Here is a 14,470-nt window from a genome sequence, read left to right on the forward strand (position 1 = left end):
GTGAAAGTGTCCGGAATGCGAAAAAGTACCGGTCTTTCAGATTATTACATTCAATGCACGAATTACTGGACAACTTTTCTTCGACTTATTTTAATGCCGAATTTCTCTCCTGAAATAATAATAACCAATTTTCCGCAGAATTCTTTTACATGCACAATTCGCATGCCAACCAAACGTGAGGCCGCGGCGCGCACTGGCGCTAAAAATAACACAAAAAACATAACAAAGCTAAAATTCACACAGACATATCCGTAATATTTCCCATCCGCACAAATAACATCCTATGACGTCATCGCAACACACATTAATCCGCCACTTTGCTCTCGTACATTAACCAAAAACTGCCGAACAAGCAAAGAGAGAGAAGGGAGAGAAGAAAGAGAATTTGAAAGAGAGGCGCTCATAAAAGAAAAAAAACTAAAAAACATTACGAAAGTAAGACCAAAACAGGACGCCCAGCGCGGCATACAAACAAAGCAAAATTTCCGGGGTTTTCCGGTTGGCTAGCGGCTGCGGGCGGGCGGTGTGACGCCGCTGTGTTTGCTCTTCTCGACGGCGCCGGGCGGGGAGTCGATGAGGTGTTCGGGGGGCTGGCCGCGCTGGATGCGCTCCCACATGCGGAAGTAGAGATCCTCCAGGTTGCGCGTGTACAGCCGCGTGTTGAACAGGGGACTGGTCAGACGCGCACGGAACACCTGCGCTCGTACGGCTTTCAAACTGCAAAATACACGGCCGTTAAAGTTTATATACAGTTAAAACGCACACAGGTACAGTAATATGCTCTTATCTTGCGGAATGACGTAGTGTAATGGCATGTAGGCGCACAATTCATTCAGACCCAAGCCTATGCGTTTTAACTATATAAATAACAAGTGCGCAGAATGGGTTATTTTTATTTATTCAAAATTTATTTTTGAAATTTATTTTGGCGGATTATTTTTATTTATTTAAAATCTTTTCTTTATTTAAATTTTCTTTATTTATTTAAGTTTTTTTATTTGTTTTTATATTTTTATTTGTGTATACTTATACTTCTTATACATTTTTTCATTTATATTTCCCCCATAACATAACATATTGCTTGTTGGAATTTTAAAAGACTTTTCAGCTCAATTGTTTTTACTTTAGGTACTTCACCGTACTTGCCTGATATATACCGGTACGGCTTTCAAAAGGCCTCGACGCATCATGTGCAAGTATACTGTTCTGCTACAACAACAACGCTAATCCAAGTCGTAGCGGTTGCAGTGAAATGGCATAAAGTACCACTGACAACCATTGACATGTGAAGGGAATGTTCAGTGCATATCATTAATTACGCCCATTACGGGCAGTGAAAAACAATTTTTTTATTTGTTCCAACTATTCCCGATTTTTGTCATTACTCAAATTATTTTCTGGTTAAATTATAAGAAACTGGTATTTAACCCTTTATACCGTACACAGTACAGCTTAAAAAGTTACGAAGAAACTCACGTATTTTATAAAATTCACTGGTTTTCTAGGTAAATATCCCAGGAACCGATCGTTGGAATGTTTTGCATTCACTAGTTCATAATTATATAGAGCTTAACTGAGTAACAAGATTTATTCAAAAAATTAAATATTAATTTTCGTTTTTAAAAAGAACTATACTGGTACGTTCTAACACCCGTATTTGTTAATGGAGCACTTACTAATTTGAATCGTTGCCCAGTCTGACGGCTATCTCCTCGTATTCATCCAGGGATGAGGCAATCAGCTCCGGCATGCCCAGCGCGGCCAGCTGCGATGAGGCGACGCGCGACGCCAGTGTCTCTTCTACGATGGCAAAACAATTAGCGACATGTCGGTGCGCATCTTATGGCGATGAAACAACGTTGTTATCGTGTACGCGAGACACGCTCTAATTTCGAAAAAAGACGGAAATCAATAGAGTAACAGTCGACAAGCGGAGCGCCATCAATACGAGTATCCTGATTCCGTAAAAGAGACAATTTCCACGCGCGTGCTGCGCGCAGAGATTACCGATTTAAGCCGGAAACGAGGCACCACGCGAAAATCAACGTTTATAAAAATGAAAACAAATTTGAAAAAGTTTTTCGACAGTCAGACATAAAACATAAAAACTTCTGTTTCCTAGTTAATTTTCTCTGAAGCTTGAAAATTCACATTTACAACATTATCCCTTGATGTTGTTTAGGGTTTTTTAGTTGTTAATATCAGGCATAACTGTCGGTTTTCGCGAATACGAACGTCCAAAATTAATCCAAGTAGGTTATAAAATTCGGCTGAGAAACTGTAATTAAAATCAAATACCTTCCGCAAATTAATTTGAAAAACTGCAGTTTCTAGGAAATACAATTGAAGCAAAGGAAATTTCTTGAAATGCTTGAACAACAACCTACGCCCCTTGATCTGAGCCATCTTTCTACAATTTTCCCAATTAAATTAGTTTCGTGTTGAATCGTAGATTTCCAATCCTTAGTTTCTCAATCCAGCTTATCCAAAAAAATACAGGGAGACAATCAGCGCACTGCGGTGTCAAATTAAGTAGTGCTAATCAGTACTTAAAAAATAAACACTGTCAAACATACCAAACATCTAGAACTTCTAACTAACTTCTAACATCTAGAACTTCGAATGCTGAATTTAATTTATTTAATACTATTAATTTCACTTAATAATTCAAGTTAATTCCAAACCTATTCAAATTCACGAAGATAATAATTTCAAAGATTCGAAAACCGATAATATTAATACGCTATCTGAGAAGCCAGTTCCCAGGAAATCTCGTTTCTTTATACCGAAACATATTACACTAAAAATCAATCCATTACAGTATGACGACGACCGTCATAATTAATTTTCACATCAAGGCTATAAAATATTGTATAACCTGCCTCGAACAGTCTCTTCAACGCAACTACAGTAACAATAAAGAGCCAACGAAAAAATTCTGCCGACTAAAATTCTTACTTGGATAGGTGATCATGGGTGTGCCGGCCCACAGCACATCCATCCCGGTGGTGTGGCCATTACACAGCGGCGTATCCAGGCACACGTCGGACAGCTGTCCGCGGCGGACGTGTTCTTCCTTGGGCGCCACGTTGGAGAAGATGACGCGCTGCGGGGCCACGCCCATCGCGGCCGCCCGCTGCTGGAGATTCACTTCGCCCACGGCCGGGAAGCGCAACAGCCACAGGACACTGTTAGGCACCCGCTTCAAAATCTACATCCAGAAAACCGAACAAATATCAGCATTTTAAATAAAAAACAAAACCGATAAGGCATACAATACATAATATGGCAAATAAATAAAAATTCAACATTTTTCAACGGAATTTCTTAAATCGCTCACACGCAACCCACCATATTTACTGTTGAGCCATCTTGCTACAAGATTCTCTTCCAACCACCGATAATTACGGCAAATAAATAAAAAATCCAAAAAATTTCACCGAAAAGTAAGAAAATTTCTTACGCTGCTTACACAGATTGTCATGTACAATATACCGAGCTTAGCCATCATTTTACAACCTTCTATTTCTCTACTTAGCCAATGATTAGGGCAAAATAATCAAAATACAAATTCATCAAAAATTTACATATATCAACAAAAACCAAACAAACTGCAATAACCAAAGATTTAAAATAAAAAATGAAACGATAACTAGTCCAAATAAATCAAAATAAAGATTCAATAAATCATTCATATCAACAACTGTATATCGCACTAATCGCAGTAAAAATGCCATATATAAATCGCAATAGATACAAACACACGGAAAATAAGACAAAAACACAAACAATTACGTTAGGTAAATTACAGTTAAGTGAATCAACAAACCACACACAAAAATACCGTAACAAATTAAAGAAAAATAAATCACCGGAAAAAAAACGTACTTTTTTCAGATTATATGCAGATTTAATTTACTTACATTGCACCAGATCCGGAAGATCTCCGGGTCGATTTTGTACAGTTGATTGAAATTGCAGTAGATGACGGCGTCCTCCGGCAGACCGTACTGGGCGCGCGTGGTGATAATGGGCGTTTCGGGGACGACTTCGCCGCTGGCGGCCTTATTGTTGGTCTGCTGCGTGATCAGGCCGTTCTGGATCAGCACCCCGCCCACCGAGGTGTGCGACTGGCCGGTGCTGACCATCTGGTGCACGGCCGTCGTCGTGGCCAGCTCCAGCACCGGGGTCTTGACGATGTCGTGCTTATCCTTCGCCGGCACGACAATCTCCAGCTCCTGAAAGCCCGGAGTGGTAATTATCACAGAAACCGTTGTTTGCATCGATCTTGTCAAGAGTATGAATTTAGTTCGAAATCTCACACAGGGAATTATACATCATTTTATTAAACAATGCGAATTTAAGGCGAATTTATTAAACAGATATAATATAACAAAGCTTCTTTACCAAGCTGTGAAACCGCTTCGCTCCGGTCTGCTAAGGCACGACAACGTGCGTTTTTCTAGTATAATTAATGAGAATGGCAAATAATGAGTTATAGTATGCGTGATTCGATTTTCTCGACTGTACTTTTTCAAAAAATTCAAATTTTTCAAAAAAATATCCACTTTAGAATATTCTGCCAAAAAAGTTTTATTAAAAAGCAGTTCAAAAGACAAAAGGGTTCCGAAGAATGACCATGCACACAAGTGTTTGGATAAGCACTTAACCAGCTATGCTAAGTTCAGCAAATTAAGCCGTTACACTACATTCTTGTAACTTCCAAGACTTTTGCAGACACTTCTGAGATCGTGCTGCGCCAAAGGTTTAACCGACTATGGAATAATTCTATGGGATAATTTTTCAAAAAATTCTCAACTGCATCATTCTTGGAATCCTAACCAGAAAAACAGATTGTATGGCTAAGATGAGAATTCGAATAAAATTCAGGAATATTAAAAATCACATAATCCAATTACAAAATAACTTAAAAATATAAAAAAAATCTGCACAAATCGAAATAACTTAAAAAATCCAAACACAATTCAGAAATCACATACGTCATCCAAAAACAGAAAATTTGAATAAATTAAACTAACTGAAAAATCTGAATTAATCTTGAACAACTTCAAAAATCTGGGCATCAATGCCGTTTCTCCCCAACACACCCACCTTCACTTCGCCCTTCTCCAGCAGCGGCTTGAGATTCGTCGCGTTGACCACGCTGACATTATCGGCCTTCTTCTCGGCCAGCTTCCCCTGCTTCTGATCCAGCACCACGCGTTCCGTCATATGCGCGAACATCTGCCGATGGTCGCCGACAAAGAACGTATCCGGCATGTACGCCAGCTTCTCCGTGAACTGCTCGGCCAACTCCAGCGGCGACGTCACCCGGTCCGTGACGATGTAGTCCATGAAGGCCGCCCCGCTGGTCCCGGGGTAGCCCAGCCACATCACCTGCACGGGCGCCGGACGCAGCGCAAAGATCTCGTTGCGGGCGCCCTTGGTGTAGCCGTTCATGTTGATCAGCACGTGGATCTCGTCGCGGTTGATGGCCTCGGCCGCCTTCACCGGGTCCGGGTCGCTGGACAGGTCGGTGAAGTGGTCGGCTTCGCGGGCGATCTTGGAGCGGAACGTGGTCTGGTCGTCGGGGCTCAGGGCGTAGCAAAAGATCTGCGCAACGTTATCGTTTATAAGTTAAAAGTATTACTACATCGTCTAGATGTACTTATAGTGTGCAATATCGTAGTGTTGTGGCTTGTTCAGCGAGGCGGCTTGGACACATAGAGGAGATAAATTGCCCAATTTGTACAGATATCATCTGCACAGAAAAACTTTAATTCAAACAAAATTTGATTTTTATCGAAACACATATTCATATGTCATTAGTGTCTCCTTAAATAAATTTTATATCTGGGTTAGTCAACTTCATTCCAATATGCTTTAACGTTTTCGCAATTAAGTACTTTTTTAGTACAAAACCAGAAACAGTTTGTGTTGATTGATCTGCAGAGTGATTTGTGCCGAGTGTAAACTAAAAGCCACCGCGCATAAGAAAAAATCGCAAATACGAGTACATAACGCTGCTTTTATGGGAAAACAACCTAAACAATTTGTAAAAATTTTCGAGGTGAATAGGTTATGCATTTTATTTCATAAATTACTTCTAACCACACAATCGCAAATTAATCTGCTTTCAAACACAAAAATTTTAATCAGAAGAAATGTCTGTAAAATCAGGATGTCATACAGGATTTAGGAATAAAAATGCTATTAAAAAGTGTAATTATCCCTACTGCACCCTTAACTTCAGGGCGACAAGACATAGCAACATCGTACTAAAAGTTCAAGCGTTTCCGAAGACGTGCCCCTACACTACGATACCGTTTCGATAAATTTACGATAAATTTCTGAATCTTTCAATTTTCAAAATATCTCCGTTCTCAGCCGAATGATCAACATAAAAACTAAGTGATTTACCTCCACTCGATTTTTATCATGCATCCCGGGTATGCTCTGCATCAGATGCGATGTGGGATGGTTACCGAAGTCTGAGCTAACGTAGCCGACACGCAAACGACCCCCGATCAATCCCCGTGGATACTGGAATGTCGGTACCCTGTTCATATTCACCTGCAAATTACAAATTACAATAATCAACCAATTTATTAATTCAGTAATTTCTCGTTCAATATTTCAGAAAATCAAACTCCCAGTTTAGATATCATATTAATTTTTTAAGCTCCAAATTTCTAACAGAAATTGGAAAACTTCTGCTCGTATTCGCTCAAATTCATTAGCTGATTTATTTGTTAAGTTAATGATTTCCATTTTATTATTTCAGCAAATTAAGTTTTATTTAAAGATTAGATATAACAATTCTAAATTTAGCCGCAATAAAAATTGGAGAAACTTCTTTTCATAATCACCTTAAGTCATCAACCAATTTAAGTCAAAATAATTTCCAGCGCAATATTTTAGCAAATAAAATTTCAAATTTAGAGAATGAGCTGATTTTTTTGAAAATTTAGCTCCGATTAAAACCGAAAATTCCGTTCATATTCAGCTGCGATGATCGACCGATGGATTCGTTTAATAAAATTGAATATTCAATAGTGTGGAATTTTTGCAAAAAAATTAAACTGGGATTTGTCAATCGGACCTTGTCAACACAGAGCTGCGCATGTTTACTGGCAATCGCGCGACGGGCATCATGCGTCAGCGGGTAGAGCATACTGTGGTGCGGGTGGACGCTGGGCAGACGTCCCTTGCCCAGCTGCTCCATCACCACCATCACCACCTTCTTCATCCGTCCCTCGTAATCCCCCCAATCACACACAATCTGCAGGCAATGCGCCAGATTGCAGTAGGCATCCGGGAAGTCCGGCTTCAGCTTCAGCGCCGTCCGGTAGCTGGCCACCGCTTCCGTAATATTCCCTACAATCACATCCCCATTACGATAAGCAAATACTAAACAATCCGTATCAGTCAGATGAAAATTTCTGACTTTTTAAATTTATCTTTTTATATTTTTAATTTAGTTTCAGATTTATTGTTTCCAATTTGTTTGTAGATTTTAATTCTTATTTCGATTTCAACTCCATTCCCTTAAATTTGTGTTTTTCCACAATGATAACTAAGAAAAGTAGCCGGAACATTTACGCCCCTACAACGCAGGACGTTGTAGTACATTCTCAAGTCGTCCAGTAAGATGGAATTACGTAGTGTAATGGCAGTGATGGCACCATTCCAATGAAAATGCTCGAATATACGTGTAACTACCAACTACAGCTAACTATTAACTGCTGCGCGTAGATTAAGTTTTTTTCTGATTTCGAATTGTTTCTAATTACGAATTCAACTTCATTTCTATACATTTATAATAATCAAATTATTAATTTTTCTTAATTATTTCTAATTCCGAATCCAAATTTTCTCTCTATTTTTGGTAGAACAATAACTAAGAAAAATAAAAATATTCGCTGTGGTGCAAAAGAAGTGCCAGGTATAACTGCTATCCAAATTAATTATTTATCAGAAAGATTTCTAAACAACCTCGTTTTAGCGATATTAATTATGGAACTAGGAATAAGACTAAATCATTAAAAATACTGTATACAGAGTAATCCAGCAATCAGCGGAAAAAATTGTAGAAAATCACTATGGTCTCTCGAAAATAAAAATATAACGCAATGTTACGTAAAACAACTTTCCAAAAAACACCCCCACCTGTATCTTTATGGATACTGGCTAGATTACTGTGGGCATCGGCGAATGCCGGGTTAATATTGATGGCGCGCGTGTAGCAGCGAATGGCTCCCGGGATATCGCCCATCTCCTTCAGCGTATTCCCCATATTCGAGTAGGCATCGGCGAAGGTGGGCGAGATGCGGATGGCCTCCTTATAATGCGCGATGGAGTCCTGCAGTTTGCCCTGCTGCTGCAGCACCGAGGCCAGATTGGAGTGGGCGGCCGCGAAGTCCGGGAGAACCTCCAGGGCTTTGTAGTACAGCCGGATGGCCTCGTCGATGTGGCCCTGTTCACGCTTAATATTGGCTAAATTGTTCAGGGAGTCGGCGTGGCTGGGGCATAAGCGCAGCGCGGTATTGTAGCACTCTTCCGATTCCGGGACCTGTTCAAATTGGCAACATAGCACGCCATTTAGTTATTTTATTTCGCGACAGAAAACAACAGCCAGTAAAATAAATAAAAAAAACATCACTGTAAGTGATCAGAGAAGGAGAATAATTTCAAAATATAAAACCTGCTTTAAATAGTTGCATAAAAATATTGAAAAATAATATTAACAATTACATATATGAAAATAACTCAAAAAGTAAAAATAAAAAAATCTACACTAAATAACTGCATAAAAAAGATTTCCGTATTTTCCGAATTTAATTTCGAATAAAATTATCCCAATAATGTGGGCGGAGGCTAAACCAGAAAGTACGATTTCCAATTGCTGTTACCTTTTTATATATTATTCAGGGAAAACGAAACGAAAATTGATACAACCTGCACCAGAAACGAGCTAGAATTTGAACACAAGAACAACAGGTTATTTAACATATTTATACATTCAAACAGCAGTTCAGAACAGCATAACGTTAGCGGGGTTAATTTGTAAAAAACAAGTTTAAAAATTGAATTATGCCATCATTGCTGGAATTACAATTTTCAAAACTAATTTCCGAAACGCTACACGTGTTAACACACTAAAACTAGTGACAATAATTCAAAGGACGTGCCACCGTACCATGCCTTTTTCCTTGAGCGCATTGGCCAGATTGCAGTAGGCATCGGGGAAGTTGGGCTGTAATTCTATGGCACGCTTATACGTTTCAATGGACAGATCAATCAGACTGCAAAATAAATTCCGTTAAAAAATTAGGAAAATTACAACCACATACGAGTGTTATCGAATACAATTTTACCCTTGTTCATAATAAACACAAGCGAGATTTCCATGTACAACAGGATGATTAGAGTTGAGAGATAGAGCACGAAAATATGCTGCAATGGCGCTGCAATAAAAAAATAATATGATACAAAAACAGGAACTGAAAATAAACACAATAATAATGGCGAAAATTCTGAGTTGGAATTTTTCGCGATTTATTTTGGCTCGAAAATTCCGTTAAATAGAAGTGCCGATAAACAAGAATACGGTACCGATCAAATATGCGCGCTTCCTTGAGAACATTGCCCAGATTAATATACGCATCCAGAAAATTGGGATCCAGCTGCACCGCCTTCTCAAAGTGGTGTATGGCCAGCCAGATTTCTCCCTGAGTATTAAATACGCATCCCAGATTACTCCAGGCCACCGCAAAATTCGGCGCGCTTTCAATGGCTTTGAGATAACATTGCTGGAAAACACCGTAAAATTAAACAGTTGACGCAGATAAATTTATATATTATTTCCAAAATGGCAAAAACAACCGTAACCCATAAAAAAGGTAACAAACCAACTAAAATGCTTCGAAATACGTACAATTAATTCCTAAAATAATTTAATTACGAAAAACAATTCATAAATTCCTTAAAATAATTTTAAAATTCCTAAAACTGACTTTAAAATAATTTTATAATTCCTAAAATTAATTCCTAAAATAATTTATAAATTCCTAAAATTAAATCCCAAAATAATTTATAAGAACTTATTAACAAATCACGAAAATAATGCATAAAATACAAATATAAGAATAATTCATAAGACAGCAAAATCAAGCATGTAGATCAAGCAAAAATCGTAGCTTTTGTGAAGAAAGATTGTGAACAAACAAAACCAGATGTTCACGCACGATGTGACGCTAGAACGGAAATGGACAGGGCAAATTGATCGAACGCCAATTAGCACCTTCGGCGTCAATACGATTATGCAGCTTTTTAGCCCCGTTTTAACGCATATATACACAGGTAATCAATATGCGATGATTAGTGTGTCGGAAACGCATTCTTGCCAGCCTCATTCCCATGCAGCGTCACCCAGCAGCATTATCATGCCGTCTTCATCTGGCAACATTCATCGACCCTACCTTGGCTTCCTCCACACGCCCTAGAGCCTTGAGAAGATTGCCCAGATCACTTCGCACGCAGTACAAATCCTGCAAAACCGATAATCATCAAACAGCATTCGACGCAATTATTCATTACTGATAAACAAAAATATTGCTAATAAATCTGAAAGGTAATCTGACACCATAGATTTCGAAAACACATTTTGAATGCAAATATGAAAAATAATAAATGCAAAACAAACACAAAAAACTTTTTAAAAATTCCAAACCACTCATTACTGCAATCGCAATTTTTAATAATAAGTTTATGATTTTTTTATCACGCAATATTTACGAATTTATTTTTTAAAAATTATTTCAAACCCGAAAGAAACCTCAACCGAAACAACTTGTCAGATAAATTAAATTACCATATGATAGAAAAACTTTGGTTGCAGAAATCGCGAATATTTGACCAAGTGAATAAATTAGCCAAAAAGCATCTAGAAAAGCCACTACAGCACGGACTTAAATCTTAGAAAAATTTGTAGTACATTAGATTTTCAAGACAGTGTCACGCTATATTTCACGTTGTTTTACAATCGTTAGACTTCCGCTGACGGTGACACTTTTCTACATTATTCCACACCTCGGCGATAAGCGAAAAAAAAGCGGGGAAAACTTTCGGCATCTGCTTTATAATTTCCAATTACAGTAATTAAAATAAAACTTACAAGGTAAAAAAAAATCAATAACTAAATAACATAAAAATAAGAAGCAAAATAAAATTGGCCTATTTTTAAAACTGAGTATCACACTGTCAGCAGTCATCCCAATCCAAATGGAAACAGTGAGACAACACGCTTACCGGATTAATCTGCAGCACCTGCAGATAGGACTGCACGGCGCCCTCCATATCCCCGGCAATGACCAGCGCCGCGGCCAGATTGATGTAGCCGTCGATGAAGTCGGGCTTGAGGCGGACGGCGTGCCGGTAGCTGTCCAGCGCCTGCTGCAGCTGGCCGCGCTCCTTGTACACATTGCCCAGGTTGGAGTAGGCCTCGGCCAGCATCGGGTTGGCCTTGATGGCCAGCTGGCTGTACTGCGCCGATCTGCAGAAACGACCACAATCATCACTCATAGTTTACTAGGGAAACAGCTTGATCAGACAGAGAGTAAAGAGACACGGTTTGTCGTGTGTAGTCGAGCGTGGATTATGGACGAACGAGATATTCTCCCTCTCTCTTTTCTTCTCACCGAGCGACAGAAATATTTTCCAAAGCAAATAAAATTTCACAAATGTCATAACGACGGTTTATCGGGGTCTTATCACAACGGTTTTTCCGTGATTTTGTCACAAATTTACCGAAGCCTGACATCAAATGCAAATTCGAATTAGAAACTTCGGGAATTAGAGATCGGCGACGAACACAGAATTTTACTTTCACAAAACACCAAAAAATTCAAAAAGTGAAGAATATACATTAAAATCTGCAGCTTCGTTCAGTTTTTAAAAAAGAATTCAACCACAAATTTAAAGAAGCCTGACATCAGATGAAAATACGAATTAGAAACTTCCGGAAACCCGAGGTACGCGATCAACGCAGAATTTTACAAAACAACAACACCCATCAAAAATTAAATCTCTGCGAATGTTTCAAGCACTACAAAGAGACAAAAAAAAGAAAAATATTAAACTGTAATACATCAATTATTTCATTTTTAAAATTGAATTTGAACAGCACTTTATAATTCTTGTCCAGTCCTTTTAGCAAATGATGCTGTGGCACTCTTCTACATTATTTTATACGCTAACGATGTGCGCAACAACATAATAATGTGCAATATTTTCAGAATACCCATTTTACAATTCTCATTTCTCACTAATCATACAAAATTGCAAGATCACTATGATGAAACTCAATGAACTAAAATAACCACAAAAAAACGAACTTAATTAAAATCGAAATTAAATCGAAAAAAATTTGAGAAACGGTGCATCCGTTTCGCTCACCGAACGTGATAACCACGTTTCGTTATCGCTCAACAGTCGTCTGCAGGCCCGACCTGCGCAACGTAAAAAAATTTAAAAAAATTCCACTTACTTTTCATAACGCTGGCACTGCCAGTGGATGGAGCTCAACAAGAGCAGCACGCCCGTATTATTCGGATCCTGCTTCCACAGCTGCATACAGTGCTTCTCCGCGTCCTCATAGTTCCCCGCCAAATATTCCCGGTGCGCCAGCTCCGCTAGACCTGTCGAGAATTCCAACAAATTTCCCATTAAACGGTACCAGATCCGAAAAAAGCTCGACATGACGCAGAAAAGTAAAAAAAATTCATTTTTTCATTTATTATTCGAATTAAATTATTCGCGAAAAAATTCCAATAACAGTATGACTTTAAAAAAACGCAAAACGATAATAAATTAAAAAGCCTGCCAAAAAATTTCGAAACTTCATAACAGCAGGGAAAATTCAAAAATCATAATACTCAAGAACATTAGAACAAAGTTACAAATATAAAAACGATTTCGCAAGCCAAATAAAAACAATCTTTTAACTGTAGAAAAATCACGAGAAGACTGCATCGTTTCTGAAAACGTGAAACAAAAATAAATAAATAAAAGAACCCTGGAGAGAATCTCCGTGAATTTGAGTAATTCAATTAAAATTCTCAGGATAAAAAGCCAAAAAATAGAAGAAGGCAAGAACCCCATGAGAAACGGCCCACTTACCACCAACCGTCATGGCCAATGGTTTCTGCTCGCCTGTATAATAGTTCTGTACAGTGCCCGGCGGTCCTTGTGGCAGCATCGCCCCTGGCATTTATCAGGACCAACCCCCCAGCAGCACGGCCGCGAACCCTGCTCTAACCAGTGTCGTCCGATGCAACAACTGGTCCTGCGCAGTGGGTTCCTCCTGCTTTCATCCACACGCATCACCCAACAACGTCTCAATGGCTGTCATTCTGCGTCCCATTTATGTGGCAAGCATTCCCATTCAAAACAACTACAGACACTGCTCAAAACAATGCCAGAATTTTCCGCTGACGATCAATGGAAAATTTCACGAAATTTTCAATACTTCATCCTCACTGGCACCGTCACACAACACAACGCATGAGCTAGTGGGAAATATCACAGAGGAAAATAATTCAGAAATAAATCAAAGTATAAATATGTGCTGAAGAATTCTCGTGGGAGTAGGAAGATCAAATAGATAGCAGCAGCTTTGCAGGTTTCGATACAAAACTTGTGAATGGAATCAATGGACAGTTTGGAGGATGCCAAAAGATGAGAGACGAGAATGTGATTGCGGAAAAATCGCGCTCTCTGCGCTGTACTGTGTGTTGTCACTCTCTCTGTACCAGTCTCTATCTCTCCCTCTGTGCCAGTCTCTCTCAGCGCGCGCTGTGAGATGAGTCGGTGCGGCGCTCGTTAAAACGTGCTGACCTCATCGCTATACGAGGCTGTCTGTACGCAGCGCTGATCCCAGTGTGACGGTGCCGTGATTCACGGTTAAAAGTCGCGTACGTATGCATTGTACAGTACTCGTACTGAACATGACTTTTGGCCAGTTTGCTTGTACAACACACAGTGCCGACAAAATGATACAAATGTGGCTCGTTTTCGTGATGGGTTGCCGATTTCTTTTGCACTAAAACTGAAAAAAAAGGATATCATAAGCATAAGGCCTGAATAGTGAATAAACCTAAAATAAAAATCATTTCGAATAAATGCACTGAAAGCCTGCATCCGATGATTCCGATCGACGTGATTTAGAACAGGATGGCTGCTGAATGGAGTTAATGGACAGTGGATATCTTTGGCGATACGCAACTGGACATTTTGGCCACAACATTTTAAAAATTTATTATGATGATTTGAATTTAATGGAAACCTGTAGCCGCTTTAATTAAGCGCTGGGGAACAGCCGACCGAGCCTCTATTCTCCTCTGTTATATTGCTTCCCTATTACCGACAAGCACTTTAATACATTGGCGACCTCCCCCGTAGGCGGGTGCTG

At 39.1% G+C, this 14,470-nt stretch overlaps 1 protein-coding gene across 2 annotated transcripts; it reads right to left on the reverse strand.

Moving 5' to 3' along the window:
* Positions 1-74: 74 nt before the first annotated feature.
* On the reverse strand, positions 75-13,808 carry LOC129589939 (UDP-N-acetylglucosamine--peptide N-acetylglucosaminyltransferase 110 kDa subunit-like). Of its 2 annotated transcripts, none has more exons than XM_055484879.1 (15): positions 13,180-13,808; positions 12,548-12,698; positions 11,311-11,554; positions 10,482-10,550; positions 9,616-9,812; positions 9,378-9,467; positions 9,200-9,305; positions 8,170-8,572; positions 7,103-7,377; positions 6,421-6,573; positions 5,113-5,613; positions 3,924-4,238; positions 2,959-3,211; positions 1,677-1,800; positions 75-717 (listed from the first exon to the last, which is right to left on the reverse strand). In XM_055484879.1, exons 1-15 carry the CDS (start codon positions 13,268-13,270, stop codon positions 504-506), a joined length of 3,186 nt encoding a protein of 1,061 aa, XP_055340854.1. In that variant the 5' UTR covers positions 13,271-13,808; the 3' UTR covers positions 75-503. The 2 variants fall into 2 exon arrangements, with proteins under 2 accessions (XP_055340854.1, XP_055340855.1); XM_055484880.1 differs by lacking the exon at positions 75-717 and adding an exon at positions 1,119-1,173.
* Between the last annotated feature and the right edge of the window lie 662 nt (positions 13,809-14,470).

This window comes from Paramacrobiotus metropolitanus, unplaced genomic scaffold (assembly GCF_019649055.1).
Source record: "Paramacrobiotus metropolitanus isolate TYO unplaced genomic scaffold, Prichtersi_v1.0 Parri_scaffold0000038, whole genome shotgun sequence".
In the NCBI taxonomy this organism is placed as follows: Eukaryota; Metazoa; Tardigrada; class Eutardigrada; order Parachela; family Macrobiotidae; genus Paramacrobiotus; species Paramacrobiotus metropolitanus.